The following is an 18,335-nucleotide window of genomic DNA, read 5'->3' on the forward strand; positions in this document are numbered from 1 at the left end:
CTCAATGATCTCACTTGAGTGAGAGTCCCGGTCCCCCCCGCTCGATCGGTTTCCTCCATAGGGGGCCCGTCGACCCGGGGACCTGGTGATTTACGGTGATGGTGTGGGATAAGCCCCGACGATTCCTCGGGCCACACCTCCCGCCTCAGTGCGAGAGCCAGCGAGCGTTAGTTCGATTCAGTCGGTTGCTTCTTCGGTGGCACCGGCTGCTTCGGGCAGCGCTCCAGATGATGATGCGATGTCGATCACAGCATCACTAGGCGGGCTTGACTCCTCGGGAAGTGAGGATGCGGCCGCGTTGCCTCCCTCGGGAGCGTCAGCGCCGCCGTGTCTGATCCCGCGATGATGGCCGTGCTATCTCGGGCGTCCGTGAGCATCGGGTGGGGGTGGAACTCCGCCCCTCCCCGATCTCTCGCGGCTGAATAATTGGTTTTTGGGTAACGCTGCCGCCTTACGGCCACGGCCAACCCCAATTTCCTTTTTTCCCCGAGTTGCATGCGGAACTGACACGCACTAAAAAATAAATAAATAAAATAAAAAAAAAAAAAGCGTGCTTAGTTCCCCGCCCTTCCTCCCCTCGGCGATGCGGCTGTCTGTGGGTACGCTGGGGCTCCCCCGGTCAACCGGCGGTTGCTCTCAGATGCCCCTCCAAAGCCTATGGGTTCTCGTCGTCTATGGCGGCGCGATTCTGTAGAGCGGCGGGACAGGCAGCCTCCGCCCTGCATATGATGAGCACCTACAAAGCTAGCTGCTCAGGAATGTGCACGAGGAGGTGACGGACCAAGCGAGCTGCGAGCCTGTCGCCTACCTTGTCCTTAAACGGGTCACGGAGGCGGTCGCTCGCTCCCTTGGTCAGGTGATGCCCACCGCTGTGGTCCAGGAGCATCATAATGTTCGGCGGTGCGGTCCAGGACTTTGCCCAGCACTTCTCGACCGCCTAGGAGCAGACGAAGGCGGTTTCTCTGCCCCGACGGCCAGCTGCTGCCTCCAACCAGCCGTCGGCTCGGACGCCTCCGCCAGCTCGCCGCCGAGGACGCCCCCCTGCGGCTCCCTTCCCTCCCACGCGGCCCCAGCAGCAGCCTTCAGCCGGTTCGCGTCGCGGAGGAGGCCACAGGTAAGCGTCCCAAGAAAAGAGCCCCCCCTCAGGCCGCGTGCCCCGCTAGATGCCAGGCGAAGCGATGTTCCTGAGGCGGGCCGCTCAGTGATAGTGTCATGGTTTTTCTCAGGAGGCGGTGGCAGGGCCCCTCCTTCCCCGGTGGAGGGCCGGTGGAGAATCTTTTGTTCTAGCTAGCTCCCTGAGCTGGTTGAGGAAAAGCTGACACTGTCATTGAGCACACAGACTGGAATGAGCGCGCACGACGTCCAGTGCGTCGCCCCGTTCATTCCTCTCTGTCTCGGAGGGCGCGGAAGGGTGCGTGTGTCGTCCCCGGGCTACGCCAATCCCTTCCCCCTCTGTCGCCAGACCCCCGGCAGAACAGACCCCCGTGGAACGCTCTGCCTTCCCTGGTCTCTTCTGTCGGGGAGCGGGTTTCGACGGTGCATCCGGACGGGGTAACTCCTGCACGCATGCCGGTCGACCCGCCTCGCTGCCCCTCCGGGGGGACGTCTGTGGTTCGCATGACCCCGTTGGCTCACTTCCTGGAAGCCTGGCTAGCGCTTCCCGGGGTTCCCGCTGGGTCATCAGAACGATCGGATTCGGCTACGCGATTCAGTTCGCACGGTCTCTTCCCCGCTTCAGGGGAGTTCGCTCCACGATGGTTGGTGGCAATGCCCCAGTCTTGAGAGCGGAGATTGCGACCCTGCTGGCGAAGGGTGCAATCGAGACGGTCCCTCCAGCCGAGGTGAGGTCCGGGCTTTACAGCCCCTACTTCATTGTCCCCAAGAAAGACCGGTGGGTTACGACCGATCCTGGACCTGCGCATTTTGAACCGTTCTCTCCATCGACTACCGTTCAAAATGCTCACGGCCAAACGCATTTTCGAATGTGTTCGGTATCAGGATTGGTTTGCAGCGATCGACCTGAAGGACGCGTACTTCCATGTCTCCATTCTCCCTCGACACAGACCGTTTCTTCGGTTTGCCTTCGAGGGCCAGGCATACCAGTACGCCGTTCTCCCATTCGGGTTAGCTCTGTCCCCTCGCGTCTTCACGAAGATCGTCGAGGCAGCCCTTGTTCCCCTTCGCGAACACGGGGTTCGCATCCTGAACTATCTCGACGACTGGCTGTTACTAGCACACTCTCGAGCTCAGGTTTGCGAACACAGAGACCTGGTGCTACGGCACCTAGCCCGTCTGGGCCTTCGGGTCAACCGGGAAAAGAGCAAACTTTGCCCCGTGCAGAGGATCTCTTTTCTCGGCATGGAGATAGACTCGGTCGCCATGTCCGCGCAGCTCACGAACGAGCGCGCGCACTCACTGCTGGCTTGTCTTCGACAGTTCGAGGGCAAGAGTGCGGTTCCACTGAAACTTTTCAGAGGCTCCTGGGGCATATGGCATCCGCGGCCGCGGCAACGCCGCTCGGTTTGCTTCATATGAGACCGCTTCAGCTGTGGCTTCGCGATCGAGTCCCGAGGTGGGCATGGCATCGCGGCTCGTTCCGAGTTCCAGTGACTCCGACGTGCCGCCGATCCTTCTTCCCGTGGTCGAACCTCAGCTTTTTACGGACAGGGTCCCTATTCAGCGAGTTTCCAGGCATCTCGTTGTCTCCACGGATGCGTCTACCACGGGTTGGGGTGCCATGTGCAATGGGCATGCAGCCGCCGGTTCCTGGACAGGAGCCCAGCGCCTCATGCACATCAATTGCCTCGAGCTGTTGGCAGTACGGCTCGCCCGGCACCGCTTCCGAGCGTGCTCTAGGGCCAGCATGTGCTTGTCCGCTCAGACAACACTACGGCAGTAGCGTACATCAACCACCAGGGGGGGTCTACGCTCGCGCCGGTTGTCGCAGCTCGCCCGCCACCTCTTGATATGGAGTCAGAAGCACCTGAGGTCCCTTCGTGCAGTTACATTCCTGGAGACCGGAATCGGGCAGCCGCGAGCTGTCCCGGGCCCGTCCCATCTCCGGCGAATGGCGACTCCATCCCCAGTCGGTCCAGCTGATTTGGGACCAGTTCGGGGAGGCACAGTTAGACCTGTTCGCCTCTCGGGACTCGTCCCACTGCGCCCAGTTATTCTCTGACCCGCGGCTCTCTCGGCTCGGATGCGCTGGCGCACAGCTGGCCACGGGGCCCACGCAAGTGTGCGTTCCCCCAGTGAGCCTCCTTGCACGGGTGTTGTGCAAGATCAAGGAGGACGAGGAGCAGGTCTTGCTGGTAGCCCCCTACTGGCCCACCAAGACGTGGTTCTCCGAACTCTTGCTCCTCGCGACAGCACCTCCTTGGCCTATTCCTCTGAGACCGGACCTACTCTCTCAGAGACGGGGCACTCTGTGGCACCCTCGTCCCGATCTTGGAGGCTGCACGTGTGGCTCCAGGACGGGACGAGGCAGGTTTGAGTTCGCTGCCACCTGCGGTGGCGGCAACCATCACTTCCGCAAGAGCGTCGTCCACGTGACACCTTTATGCGTTGAAGTGAAACCTCTTCGTCAATTGGTGTTCTTCTCGCTGAGAAGACCCCCGGAGATGTTCGATCGGAGTCATGCTTCCTTCCTGCAAGAGGGGTTGGAGCGCAGGCTGTCGCCCTCCACCCTTTGGATTATGTCGCGGCCATTGCCGCGTCTCATGATGCAGTGAAAGGTAAGTCTATGGGAAGCATGACCTGGTCATCAGGTTCCTGAGGGGAGTGAGGGGGCTAAATCCGCCTCCCTCCCCTCCTGCCCTCTGGGGACCTCTCAGTAGACCTGGGTGCTCTGCAGAGGCCTCCCCTGGAGCCTTTGCAGTCGGTAGAGTTTTTGCCCTGTCCTATGTGACAGCACTCCTGATTGCATTGGTATCCATCAGGAGAGTAAGGGACCTGCACGCACTCTCTGTTGACGAAGTGTGCCTGGAGTTCGGGCCGGCTTACTCTCACGTATTCCTGAGACCCCGGCCTGGATATATGCCCAAGGTTCCTACCACTCCCCTCCGGGACCTGGTGGTGAACCTGCAAGCGCTGCCCCTGGAGGAGGCAGACCCAGCCTTGGCACTGCTCTGTCCGGTACGTGCTCTCCGCACCTATGTCGACAGAACGCAGTGTTTCAGGACCTCAGACCAGCTCTTTGTCTGTCATGGGGGGAGCCAGAAGGGAAGGGCTCTCTCAAAGCAACGGCTGTCCCACTGGATAGTGGATGCCATTGCTTTGTCTTACCAGCAGCAAGGCCTTCCGTGCCCCCTTGGTGTGACGGCCCATTCCACTCGGAGTGTAGCCTCCTCTTGGGCTTTAGCGCACGGCGCCTCGCTAACAGACATCTGCAGAGCTGCAGGCTGGGCGACACCCAACACCTTCGCCAGATTCTATAATCTGCGAATTGAGCCGGTATCCTCTCACGTACTCGTTTCGGCCAGTTCTGGATCCGCTCAGGTGTCTTCGCTTGCTCGCCACTCCACTCCCCGGACTGGATAAGTGCGATATTTCCTCAGTTCTTCCATTGAAGTCTTGAGTCCTCCAGCACCGACGATGCGGGCACCACTGCGTTGCTCTGGATGCTAGCTAGGTGCCTCCATGCGCACGGTTCCCCATGGTAACCGTCTCATGTGTATTATCCACTGTAAGCCTCTCTGAGCATGTGTCTTCCCTTGGCAAGCCATCTGCCACCCCTGGAGTTTAAATCAGTAGCCACCTGCGGTTGGTACTCCAGTGTTCCATATGCGTTCCTATGTGGCCATATGTGTATTCTTAAGTCCTCCCTTCGGTAGGCAGCTGGTAGCATGTCCCCTTCGGGATATGTTCCCAGTGTACCTTGGTAATCCTGTGTCAAAGTCGGATCCCCAAAAAAAAAAAAAAAAAAGAGGTAAGGCTCGGGGGTTCAGTCTTTCGCAGGGCACTGGAAGACAGCTTGAAGATGGCGTGATGGCACAGACCCCCAATCTCCGTCACTTCTGACGTAACTCGAAGTGACTACGATAGGGAACGTCTCGGTTACGTATGTAACCCTCGTTCCCTGAGTAGGGAACGGAGACGTTACGTCTCCCTGCCACTTCTGCTGTATCGCTGGGTAGAGGCCGAGTTCAGTCTTGGCTCCTCAGCGAAGACATACTGCGGTTGCGTTCACTTCCTCCTTTTATACTCACGGAGTAGGGCGGAGTACGCTATGCAAATTTCCGCAGCCCCAAGGCATTGCATGCCATTGGCTCGTGTTTTAATACTCGAAGAGGATTGGCTTTCTATGCGAAACCCCCAATCTCCGTCACTTCTGACGTAACGTCTCCGTTCCCTACTCAGGGAACGAGGGTTACATACGTAACCGAGACGTTTTCTCCTTCAGTGATTCTGCTTGTTTTAATCAGGTGTTGTCAATGTTGGCAATATATATGAAAAAAAGAGTTCAATTCATTTCTGATGTCAGTCTGTTTTTCCAATATTTTTGTTTTTTTAAAAATGTGTAAATTCTACTAATTTTAAATGGTTAAATTTTAAGTAATTAATTTGGTTAATTATTCCTCAATTCTAATTTGTTCAATTTGATTATTAATATTGATTGTAATCTGTTGCCTCAATTTTATTGATTAGATTTCACATATTCAGTCGTATTCATTTTTACAGTGCAACACTATAGTCTTAGAAGGAGTATTTTGTGTCAATAAATCACAAATATTTCTTATTTATTTTACATTATAACATTTTATTTGTGTTACCTTTGAATATCAAAACTCTGTGAATTTCTACGTTCAGATTTGAGTTTTTTCAAAGCGTTTGGCTCAGACGTTTGGACCTCTGCATGTACAGCGCCTGCTAGTTTGCAGAGGGAATTAACTGGGCATGACAGAAGCTTTCCTGGACACATCAGCATAAATAAAAAATTTTCTTGCGGCATAACTGTGAAATTAAAGAATATATATATATATATATATATATATATATATATATATACCAGATCTATACAGATTAGTAAAATAAATATATAAGGGCATGAGAGCAATGAAGTAAGGAAAATAACATAAAAAAAGAAAGTACGGTTGAGTGAGTTTTTAGAGAACATAAAATGGGGCCCCGTTTGGAAGCAAGCAGAGGAGAAACCGCAGAATGGAGTGAGCCTCGGGCTGAAGGAGGAAAAGTGTGTGTGTGTGTGTGTGTGTGTGTGTGAGAGAGAGAGAGACACAGTAGGCTTTAATCAACAGCAAGTTGTCTGTAATGAGATCACTGCACAGTCCACATAGATTGATGTCATGTGAAGTTCTGTGTGTGCATGTCTCTGTGCGTGCGTTTATGTGTGTGTGCTTGTGTGTGTTGGAATATGCATCCACACACCGACAACAACACACAAGCAGACATAGACAAAGACTTTAAGCAGAATTTAAACGTGTGTCAAACTCAAAAGTCCAAAAGCCCAGTCAGGGCAAACACACAAAGAGCACACTGTGCTGTGTTTAAATGGACCTGGCAAGAACAAGAGGAGAAAATGAGATAGAAATGGAGAGAGAGAGAGAGAGAGAGAGTTTAGTTTTGGGTTATAAAGTTAAGCTCACATCCTAACCAATGAAAGAGCACATTCATTGAGCAGACGCCCAAATGTGAAGTCATTTATACATTTCCAGTGCCATGGAAACACACACAAACCCGTTAATTACTTCATGCATGCATGTTGACACAAGGCCATGTGCTCACACACAGTCCCATACACTAATGTAAGCGCAGGGGAGAAAGGAGTACGGATTCTCTATCTCTGCTTTTTGTTCTGCACGCGTGTACCGAACGAATGAAGCGTATTCTTAATCTTACGGTTGCGTCCTTATCTGTAAATGTTAGAAGTTCACATGAGTATTTTACATTTTGCATAAAGGCTCATTCTGACAGCAAGCAAGTCTCCGTTAAGGCCAGGTCGCACCAAGGAATGTCGGGACGTTTTTGAGCGATCGATGACAGCACATAGACTGTACAAAAATAAGGACTTAGTGTCCGTAACGTCGCCCGTGGGTTTCTGAAGAGTGTTTTTGAAGCTGGCCGCCGCCATCTTGGCCGCGCGTCACTCCCGGATAACTGATAATGCGCGCGTTGTAACCATCAGTTTAGGCTCATTTAAAATGTCTTGATTGAGTGTAAATGTATAAGTTGTATTGATGAATTTATGGTTGTTTTATTGGGATTGTAATGTAGAAAATGAGCACCTCACTCGACTCAGGCACCAGTGACTTCCACTAGTTGGCAGTATAGTTCGGCCACTAGGCGAAATCTAACGCTAGATAAACCCCATGCTCACGAGTTACAGCTATCGCAATCCCATAAACAAACCAAGAGCGAACAGACGGCAGCACACAGTAAAGACGCCAAACTTGAGACGATAAAGAACAAAGGAAATTGCTAGGATTGGTTTAACGCCCTTGGGAAGCGGAATGATGTACGTTTAGTTGTTTATATGCAGGTGCTGCGGGGATGAAGTGTTCATGTTTATTGTTGTAAGTTGTTTGAACTATGTATCGACAAAGAGCATCTGCTTTGCTATGTTAATTCAAGGATGTTTTTAACAGAGTTGTGTATGAAGATCTTGGTAAAAGGAAAAGGTTGTTTAGTGAGGTATTTAATTAGGTTTTATTGCGTGAGAATGTGTGATGTAGCTAAGGAAATGTCTATGAAGATACTAATGTTTTTTACAATTTGTATATTTTTATAGTTTCCACGGTGCATTACGGATATGAGAAGAAAAATAAAGAAACCGTAAAGACATCAGTCGAGACTCTCTCCATCTTGCCTAACCCACCGAGAGCAGTTACACGCGTACCCTTCGCCATAGCCTGACGCACACGTCCTCAAAAATGTAACTACAGGTCTCGACGACGCAGACCGCAAGATCTGTGATTGGTCGGCTTGGTAGCATCGCATTTCCTCCTACGCATTTCTGCACGTACCATCTCCTCCGACGTCTTCTCTCGTTTCTGCCTTTAAGTTTTAGTAATTTCATTAAAATTAACTGTTTTTCCACCTCAAAAAGCTCCAAATCCAACATGATCCGCTCTCTTTCAGTCGATATTGCTTGTAGTAACCTAGCCGTGAGGAATCTAAACACAGTGGAACATTAAAACCCTCCGCCGCCAACTAGTGTTTCGGAGCAGTACTGCAGAGCAACCAAGACCTGAACGCAGAAGTATAAATGCTCACGACGTGTGTAGCCTAAGCCATACACTACGGCATACCCTCGACGCAGAAGTATAAATTGGCCTTAACAGACAGCAGACAAACAGCTAGTAGTGACATCAGCATTGATCCATCAGTCACTCAAGTGGCCACGCCCTTAATTATGCAGAATTTTAAGGATTAATATAATTTAAACAGATGAGATGAAAAAAAACAGTCCCTTCACAGTTGTCATGAAGGGCAAAATTAGCTATATAAACCAAAACCATTTTTTGCACTAGCCTGTAAACATGAGGGTCTTTGGGATTGACTCTCTTTTGCAGCCTGTCTCTAGTGGCCAGACGATGAATTGCAGTTTAAGTCACATCCGTGTTGGATTTATGCACCGCTGGCTCTAGTCAGCCCCCATCGGGTTTTTTTAGGCCGCTTTGGCATGTTGAATTGGCCGTCGGTGAGAGAGAGACCTCTGATAACTCTGTTCAGCTTCACGAACGAGTCAGTGCTCGAGAATAAAAGCGAAATGATGAAAGCCAGAAAAGTATCGCTTTCATCGCCAAAAAAATTAAATGATTTTTTTTTCTTGAAAAGAAGTCAAGACAGAAGGCTGTTCGTCATCTTACCTGACCTTTCGAATGCACAAATATTTTCATAATAACATGAGCCGATGGAACGAAGAAAGTGATCCGCATGATTGACATTCAAAATGATAAACAAGCACTGCTTTGTCATTGTTTGTATTTATATCTGCAGTCCTAGTTGAATGACAGATGTTTGGGGACAAAAGGCAGTAGACGTCTGGAGACATGTCGGAGTATAGTTAGGGACAAAAGGCAGTAGTCGTCTGGAGACACGTCGGAGTATAGTTAGGGACAAAAGGCAGTAGTCGTCTGGAGACACGTCTGAGTATAGTTAGGGACAAAAGGCAGTAGTCGTCTGGAGACATGTCGGAGTATAGTTAGGGACAAAAGGCAGTAGTCGTCTGGAGACACGTCGGAGTATAGTTAGGGACAAAAGGCAGTAGTCGTCTGGAGACACGTCTGAGTATAGTTAGGGACAAAAGGCAGTAGTCGTCTGGAGACATGTCGGAGTATAGTTAGGGACAAAAGGCAGTAGTCGTCTGGAGACACGTCTGAGTATAGTTAGGGACAAAAGGCAGTAGTCGTCTGGAGACACGTCTGAGTATAGTTAGGGACAAAAGCCAGTAGTCGTCTGGAGACATGTCGGAGTATGGTTAGGGACAAAAGGCAGTAGTCGTCTGGAGACACGTCGGAGTATAGTTAGGGACAAAAGCCAGTAGTCGTCTGGAGACATGTCGGAGTATAGTTAGGGACAAAAGGCAGTAGTCGTCTGGAGACACGTCAGAGTATAGTTAGGGACAAAAGGCAGTGGTCACCTGGAGACACGTCGGAGTATAGTTAGGGACAAAAGACAGTAGTCGTCTGGAGACACATCAGAGTATAGTTAGGGACAAAAGGCAGTGGTCACCTGGAGACACGTCGGAGTATAGTTAGGGACAAAAGGCAGTGGTCACCTGGAGACACTTTGGAGAATAGTTAGGGACAAAAGGCAGTAGTCGTCTGGAGACACGTCTGAGTATAGTTAGGGACAAAAGGCAGTAGTCGTCTGGAGACACGTCTGAGTATAGTTAGGGACAAAAGGCAGTGGTCACCTGGAGACACGTCGGAGTATAGTTAGGGACAAAAGGCAGTGGTCACCTGGAGACACTTTGGAGAATAGTTAGGGACAAAAGGCAGTAGTCGTCTGGAGACACGTCGGAGTATAGTTAGGGACAAAAGGCAGTAGTCGTCTGGAGACATGTCGGAGTATAGTTAGGGACAAAAGACAGTAGTCGTCTGGAGACACGTCGGAGTACAGTTAGGGACAAAAGGCAGTGGTCACCTGGAGACACTTTGGAGAATAGTTAGGGACAAAAGACAGTAGTCGTCTGGAGACACGTCGGAGTATAGTTAGGGACAAAAGGCAGTAGTCGTCTGGAGACACGTTGGAGAATAGTTAGGGACAGAAGACAGTGTTCACCTGGAGACACGTTGGAGTACAGTGAGGGACAAAAGGCAGTAGTTGCCTGGAGATATGCTGAAGGGTTAACATAGCTAACGTCAAATATATATAGAAGTGCTAGCGTATAAGTTATAATAGTATAGTTAGTTTTAGAATACTTCGAGAGAACTCTTTTGATTTGTAAATCCATTGAAAAACGCTGGTCATCACCCGCCGCATCTGATGTGTTCTGGATATTAGTGTCCCATTCGGGTTTCTGCTAAGCCTGAAATACTTCAATCAGCTTCACCAGAAGTACCATGATGGTTGACCATCACTTTTATTTTGTGCAGCATGGTCCACCAGCTAGATTAGAAACTAGACTGGAAATGTATGCGGGTCTGAGCTAGTCTTTTGAGCAGTTGCCACCTGGCAACACTCCAGCAACGCACAAATAAATCACTCTGTTCAAGGAACCACAAATACACTCTAACAACAGCGCGGCGTCATATGGTTGAGTTTTTATGTGGGCAAACACCACTCACATTTTCTTCACAAAAAGAAGGGGTGAATTCAGGACATTTTTGTCCAAGTCATCTCAATGGCAAAATGTTTCCCAATTACCCTGAATTAACCCTAGTTTACAGCACGGTATTTACATGTTTAACTACATGTGTTTGGTGAGACAAAAAACTTTCTCAATTTAGCCAGTGATGTCATCATGAACTCACGTCTGTCAACTACCATTACTGTCAGATTCACGTCTGCTTTGAAGTCATTCTTTTTCTTCTTCTTTCTTCCCATTTTCCCTCACCTAATCCTCCACTACTTTCCACTCCTCCATCTGTAATGGGACATCTATTTTTGCCCGAGTCGCCTCAACAGAGAAAGAAGGTTACCACAGTCTTTGTTTTTACTCTGCTCTTTTTTCTCTCATTTTCTCTCTCTCTCTGTAACTTTGACTTTTTCCTCTTTCTCGGTCTCTCTCACAATGATTGAATTTCCATAAGTTTGTAGCCATGCCAAAATGTGCCAGGTTGTTCTGATTAAGACAGACATCATAAAAGTTTTAAAAACTCAAAATTATTCGAAAATAGAGAGAGGGAGAGAAAGATAAAGAGAGCAAAAAAGGAGGAGGAGGAGGAGTTTGAATAAAGGAAAAGCAGTTTGATCCACATATGGAAACAATTGTAGAGTTTCTGCAGTTTCTGCCAGGAGCATGAGTTTAAAATCACCACTAGAGAGACTCTGTCCTCTAATCCATTAGTCCATTAACCACTGCCTCGGGCCTTCTGATCACAAACCCATTTATTTTACAAATACTGGTGTTTTTTTATTATTGTTGTTTTTATTGATCAACTTAATTTAAAGGATCATTAGAATTATATAGAGATTGAGAAGAGTCTATGTGTGCTATGCTTGCAGTGTTTTGTTCATGCCTGCTTTGTAAATATTCTGTTTCTAGCATATGTTTTCATCAAATCGATCACACATGAACATGTTTGTGATGATGACTTCTGCAGAACTACAGTGAAACATGTATTTCCAAGAGAAGGTCAGGTGGTCAGGAAAACATCCAAAATACAGTAGGGTCATATCGTGAAATGATATTACAGTTCTCTTAAATGAAATGGTTTTATTCAGATCCATCTCAATAACGAAACAAAGTTCTGAAATATTCAATCTCTGAAGCAATCGTGTTAACTAAATGCAGCATAATTGTGCTGTTACTTGATCCTTTTTGAGCCTTGAAAATCTCCACATTCTGAAAATCTGCACCAAAATGAATTTTGTCACAACAAAGGCAGTTCTGTCGTGACAACTCTCAGAGTGTTTGGGATGGTAATGGATATGACAATGTTGATATGTTTGGTCTTAGATCTGCTGTTACTGTTGCTGCAGAGCAGGTTCGGGTCTTGCTACTGTTACACAAACGACACACTACTGTGAGCGAGTAAGACATGCTGATGCTACAATATAGAGAATTAATATACGTCTGTGTACATCGCCATAAGTCCTACCTTTCCCAGAAACACTTGTGCCAAATTCAAGCATAACAATTACAATAACCCCGCCCCCAGCATGACGTGGTAAAAGAACGGTTCTAGTCCAGCAAAGAGTTGGAAACGCTTTGAAACCAATTTTCCTGGCTGTCGAAACACAAAGAACTGGTTCGCGAGTAGGAGCACGAACCAGTTCTTTGTGTTTCGACCAAGCATGCCGCACAAGCCCTGAAAAGAGAAACCAAAACGTCTCGATCGCCCCCCCGGTGGCCGGTCCTAATATAGTTCATACACCCCGCCTCCCCATGTTATTCAACGGCACGTGAGACAAACTAAAAATTAAATTACACTTCAAATATCATTTTTCGAAAGATGGTTTGTCATTTAATGTAGTTTTAATCACACTGATGTAATTTCAAGTGATTGTTTTTAAAATAAGTTTGGTGTGACATCATGATTGACAGCTGTGATTGACAGGTTCTCTGAGCGAAGTAGTCACTGAAGCACCAACAGACTTTCTTTTTCGGGATCTTCGGAGGACTGAGGAGATTGAAGCTTTGAATTTAATATCTAAATTTCTATAATTCATTTAAAAAAAAGTGCAGGAGCGTGTTCTTGCGATCATGTGAGAGTGAGGACGGGGCCTTGATTTCGTGGCTTTACTTCCAGCTCACAACTGCGCATGACTGGTCCCAAAATCGCTTCTGCGCAGACTCAAGTTCCAAGATGTCAGCACCATATCGGGATCCTGGTGGCTGACCAATGGAAGAGAGTGAAGGGGCGTCGGCCATCTTTTTTTTTCAGTCTATGGTTTCGACAACCAAAGAACTGGTTCTTGGCCAGGAAAATTGGTTCCAAAGCGGCACTAACTCTTTGCTGGACTAGAACTGTTCTTTTACCACATCATGCTTACGTTGAGCTAAGACATATGGCGACGTACACAGTGACGTAACAATGTCGTTCGCTGGGCTCTCTAGTCAGTGGGGGAAAAAAAATAGGTTCTGAGAAGATTCGAAAGTTGAACTTTGAACCAGCACCAGTTCCAAACCAGGTCTTTTTTGGTGAAAATGAGAATATAATGCTTTGGTAGAAAAGGAGTTTCTGAGGGTTGAGCAGCGAGCTCATTGGCTACTGATACAGCAGGAACCAATCAGCTGTGCCCTATAGAGAGTGAGAGTACAGAGTATAGAGAGTACACCAGCAACAGTGTGACCGTAACCACAGACTACAGTATTTAGTTTATGATGTTTCCGGATCAAAATTAGCCTGGCTAATGCCAGGCCCAATTCTCGTTGTGACTTGGGTCTGGGAACCACATGTACATTTTCTCGTATTTGAGGCGTGGTTTACGAATGCCCGGCACCGTTTATTGGGTGCTAAGAATGTCTATCAAATGCTCGTAGCTCATAGCCAATCATTTCAATTAGAAAAACACAAGTATTAAGTACAGTTTAACATAGATGTTGAAGTTGTTATTTGCATTGGAAATTGTTTGCGCTTGTACTTCACAAGTTAAACTAAATGAAGAGTTCAGATGCAAAAGCCTCTAAATGCCATTTGAAATTTTCTTCTAAAATGCCCATTTTTATCAAGCTTGTATATTTAAGTTCAGTAATTTCACTTAAATGACAATTAATAGGTAAGCTTCATTGCCATTTAAGTGAAATTACTGAACTTAAATATACAAGCTTGATAAAAATGGTCATTTTAGAAGAAAATTTCAAATGGCATTTAGAGGCTTTTGCATCTGAACTCTTCAAATAAAAATGTAATTTAATGACTAAAGTAAATCGGGTAACGTTACGTGCACAGCTGAACGTTATGCTACTAAAACGTTAGCTGTATATGATATTGAAAAGCAACACAACTTAGTGGCACTGTGACAAACACAGTAGGTAGTCTACAGGCATAATAAATACCACTTACTATTTATAAGTTAAAGGACTTCGTCGACGACGCAGGTATACAACTCCGTGGCTAACATGTCTTTCCACTTTCCACTCATCCAGACCTCGGGACTGCCGAACAGAAGTTGGTATCGACAATTCTTTATCGCATTTTCTTTCTCGGGACACAGCTGAGTGGCAGATATTCCAAGGTTGACCGCCTCCTGTACATGGTCCTCCATTATGGCAATTAATGGCGAGACAACAATAACGACTGGGGTCTCGCGAAGTTTAACGCCAAAAGCGGCTCTTTTTTCTAAATAAACTTGCATTCTAAACTAATTAAAACAATATCTAAGGCTGCATTAAAAGGTAGCTTCGAGTCTGCTGCCATGTTGAATCCATAGATAAACAAACTGCTTCGGTCACGTGTGTCGCATAGATGTCGTCATCGCCTTGCTGCTCCCTCCCCGTTCTGTGATTGGTTCCCTAAATGAAGCGAAAATCTGCTCATGGGTATCCAAGCTGCCTTTCAGCGTGAATAAAATCGCGCTACGGTAAGACAGTATGGGGAAGATCAAAATATAAAAATAAAGTAAAAGTAGATCTATTACATGCACATTTAAAAAACGCAATCTTTCCTTACATTGCACAAGCTTTTTGTTGTAATGTATTCATCAACATTCAGGCAGTTCAAACCTGTAGTGTGCTTGCATATACATTGACAAAACGGGATTTGCCAATAATGCTGATTTCATGCGTGTGTGTGAATGCACATATGCTTGTGTTTATAAGAGTGTCGGTATGAATTAGGGCGTTGAACGCTCCAGGCTCAAGGTATTTTGCAAGTGTGTGTTGGCAGAGCTGTATGCTGAGTTTCCAAACGCCACGCTCACTCTATAATTACCAACATGCCCATCACAACATGTCCTGACAAAAACCCCTTTCCTTCTCTGGATCCCTCTTTGTTTAATTCTCTCGTCTTTTCTGTATACAGTTTCACCTCAACACACGCAGACATATTGTAACGCAAGTATTTACATTTCTGTTGCATACTGCACATCACTGGCATCATTATCCGAAACAAATAAATCTTAAAGTGAACAGGGGTGATCCAGAAAGGACGATGAAGGACGGGAGATTCTTTCCTCTAGCGGTTTAGGTGTAAAACTGCAACATACTCAAAGAATTCCGACATTTTCCGCGTAATCCGTCCCGACAGCTCAAAATCATAATCATTATTATTAGCTAAGCTTATATCATTGTGAGTCAGGTTAAGGTACGGAGGCAGTTTTAAACACCGCTTTACTTTCTCGTCTTTACGTCCCTATAGTGAGAGGATATTTTGCAAACAGTGTTAAGATTCCAAAAATCAGGGTAGGCTACTATATTAGTAGAAACTGACAATGAAACTAGCCTGCTTCAGTAGAGTTACTTCAGGTAAATGCCTCATTTCAGGAGGATCGAGTAAGCGTAGAAACAGATTCTACGTGCAAGATTATAATTGTTATAGGCCTATCACAGTAGCCTATTATATAGGCTACCTATTATATAGGCTACCACATATTAGCAATACACAGAATGCTCATTTTCGTTGATCAGTGTATAATAAAAATATCTGGCTGTGCTTTAGATGAGAAATTATATTTGAAGAATTTCAATGTTATTGGCTGTGTACAAATATATTGTTGAAGAGAGACTGTCTTTTAAAAAAAAACATATATGAATTGAGGTGACAAACAAAATACAGAATTCCATAGTTGTAGAATTATATATATATATATATAGGCTACATACAATTTATTTAACTGCAAGAAATGTTTTTAACTAGAAAAGGCAAGATAAAACTTTAAATATTGGCTTGGCAATACCTTGTTTGTTGTTCTTAAAAGTAGTTTAGGTTTTTATAGACCTTACAATAGACAGACAGACTGACTGAATTGAATTTATGTTTCCTTAAACTAAATAAATACATAAAATATATATAAAAAAATAGATTCTTTAAAAATAAAATAAAAATCCCATTTCTGTCATTCTAATTCAAATTCCCGTCTGGCATTTCAATTCAAATTTATTGATGTAAGAGCGCCATCTTGGGGTTGATATGAGCACAACCGCAAGTTCCTTGCAAAGACATTATAAAAAAAAAGTCAAATTAAAATAGTGTTTTAATAATGACTGCATTTATATAGCAGAGTAAAACCCTTCATTAAATTCAGTTTTATTATTGAAATACCTGTGCAAAACAGCCAGAGAATATACATTTAAAATGATCCAGAACAGCAATAGCAATAAAAAGCAAGAGTAGATGAGAGACAGAAAGAAGACAAAGCAGACATGCTATTATGATGTTACTGTAAAGGCCATTGAGAAATAAAAGTTGTCAAATTAAGTACATTAGGCCTAAGCTAAATGTGGCTATTATGATAATTCTTGATGTCTATAATTAATATTGTTGTTAATTTTACTCATAATAGTTTTAATTATAATTATATATTTGTATATAATTACAAATATGGATCACTGTGATTCATATGATTAGCATCAATTAATTTTTTAAGACAAACAACAAAATAAATGGTAACACTTTACAATAAGATCTCATTGGTTAACGTCTGTTAATAAAAACATCGACCAACAATGACACATCATTTGTTTACCATATTTATTAATCCTTGCTTACATTATGACTAAAACAAATAAGACTTAAGAATACTAATTCAACAGCCAAAATAAATAAATAAATACAATAATGGGATAGTTCACGCAAAAATGCGAATTCTGCCATTTCTTTCTTTGGCTGAATACATATGAAGATATGTTGAAGAGCTTCGGTAGCCAGAGAGTTGATGGACCACATTGACTTCCGTTGTATGTACTGTCTGGCTACAAACATACTTTAAAATATCTTCTTTTGTTTTCAGACACAGAAAGAAACTCATTGAAACAACATGAGGGTGAGTAAAGGACTATCCCTTTAAGCCCTGATATAAAGGTGAGACATGTAACATGATTCAGCTGTGTTTGTGTGCACACCTCATGTTTAGTGAATGACCATCATAAATCACACATGATTTTAGTCCTGAGATATAATACAATAGTGAGTGAGGCCTTGAAAATACAAACATCTATACACTAGAAAAAAATTAATCAAATGATTGGGCATTTCTGATCATACATTAGGTTCCTGTTGATGTGAACCCAAGCCTTGAAATGTAACTTCTTTTTTTTTTTTTTTTCAGGAAAAGCAATGTAATATATTTTTTTTTTTCAATACATTTTTTGTATTATTTAGAATTTTTAAGAGAATTTATGATAATAGGCAATAATTATACCGTTTTTATTATCTAATTTTCCCCATTAAAAATAATAATAAAATTCGAATATATTGTTTTACATTATTTTTCAATTAAAGCTATATTACATATTAAAATAGAAACAAGGAATTTAAAATCCAGTTTTTGTAGATAAATTAGTGCCATCTGGTGGGAGTAAAAAAAAAGAGAGAGAGAGAAAAACGTATGCAATACCATGAAGTAACCACTAGATGCCTGTATATATCATAAAGAGGCTTATAAATGTTTTGACTCAGGCCCGCCGACAGGTTTTTTTGTGGAAACCATGAAAATATCCTCCTGGGACCCAGAAATAGACTTTAGATTTCTGTGATAGCACACATGGCTTTCCAGAGGTTTCACCGTCACAACGACTTCTCCATGACCTTTAAAAATGACTGACACTAATTTAGTGATCAAATTTAGCACTCTTATGAAAATACGATATTATTTAGTATTAAATCAAAATATGACTTTTGTTACAAAACATAGCATTGATTTCACACATGTCCACTGCCAGGACACCTGGGAGAATTAAATTATAGATCAATATTCCTATAAAAATGTCCCATTATTGCACTTATATTTTCCATTACATGTTGCCCCAAGAACATATTGATATGCAAATTAGATACAGTGTATATTGCCAGTTTACCCACATATTGCATAAAGTGAAATTGTATATCAATTCATTCCATTACATTTTTAATAACATAATAGGAAATCATCTTTATACAGATTTTGGTTAAAAAAAAATCCTGAAACCTAAAAAAGTATTAGTGAATGAAAAGAAATCCCATTGTTTTTTCATGTATTTTTATTTTTTAAACAACTGAGTACTGGTGTCCACTACATGGGCATAGCAGAGCATATAAATTATTTTTTTTTTCCATTTGATTCTTATGCTC

The 18,335-nt window shown here is 44.6% G+C and overlaps 1 protein-coding gene across 1 annotated transcript in view; it reads left to right on the forward strand.

Annotated features, from left to right (window-relative positions):
- znf740a (zinc finger protein 740a) overlaps nucleotides 1-17,194 on the forward strand; it is a 380,822-nt gene extending 363,628 nt beyond the window's left edge. Inside the window, exon 17 of the mRNA XM_089124948.1 lies at nucleotides 17,017-17,194. Coding sequence (XP_088981074.1) covers nucleotides 17,017-17,057 — 41 coding nt within the window. The 3' untranslated portion in view covers nucleotides 17,058-17,194. The remainder of the gene's footprint in view (nucleotides 1-17,016) is intronic.
- Nucleotides 17,195-18,335: the final 1,141 nt, after the last annotated feature.

Source organism: Pimephales promelas, chromosome 21, assembly GCF_988280905.1.
Source record: "Pimephales promelas chromosome 21, fPimPro1.hap1.1, whole genome shotgun sequence".
Lineage (NCBI taxonomy): Eukaryota > Metazoa > Chordata > Actinopteri > Cypriniformes > Leuciscidae > Pimephales > Pimephales promelas.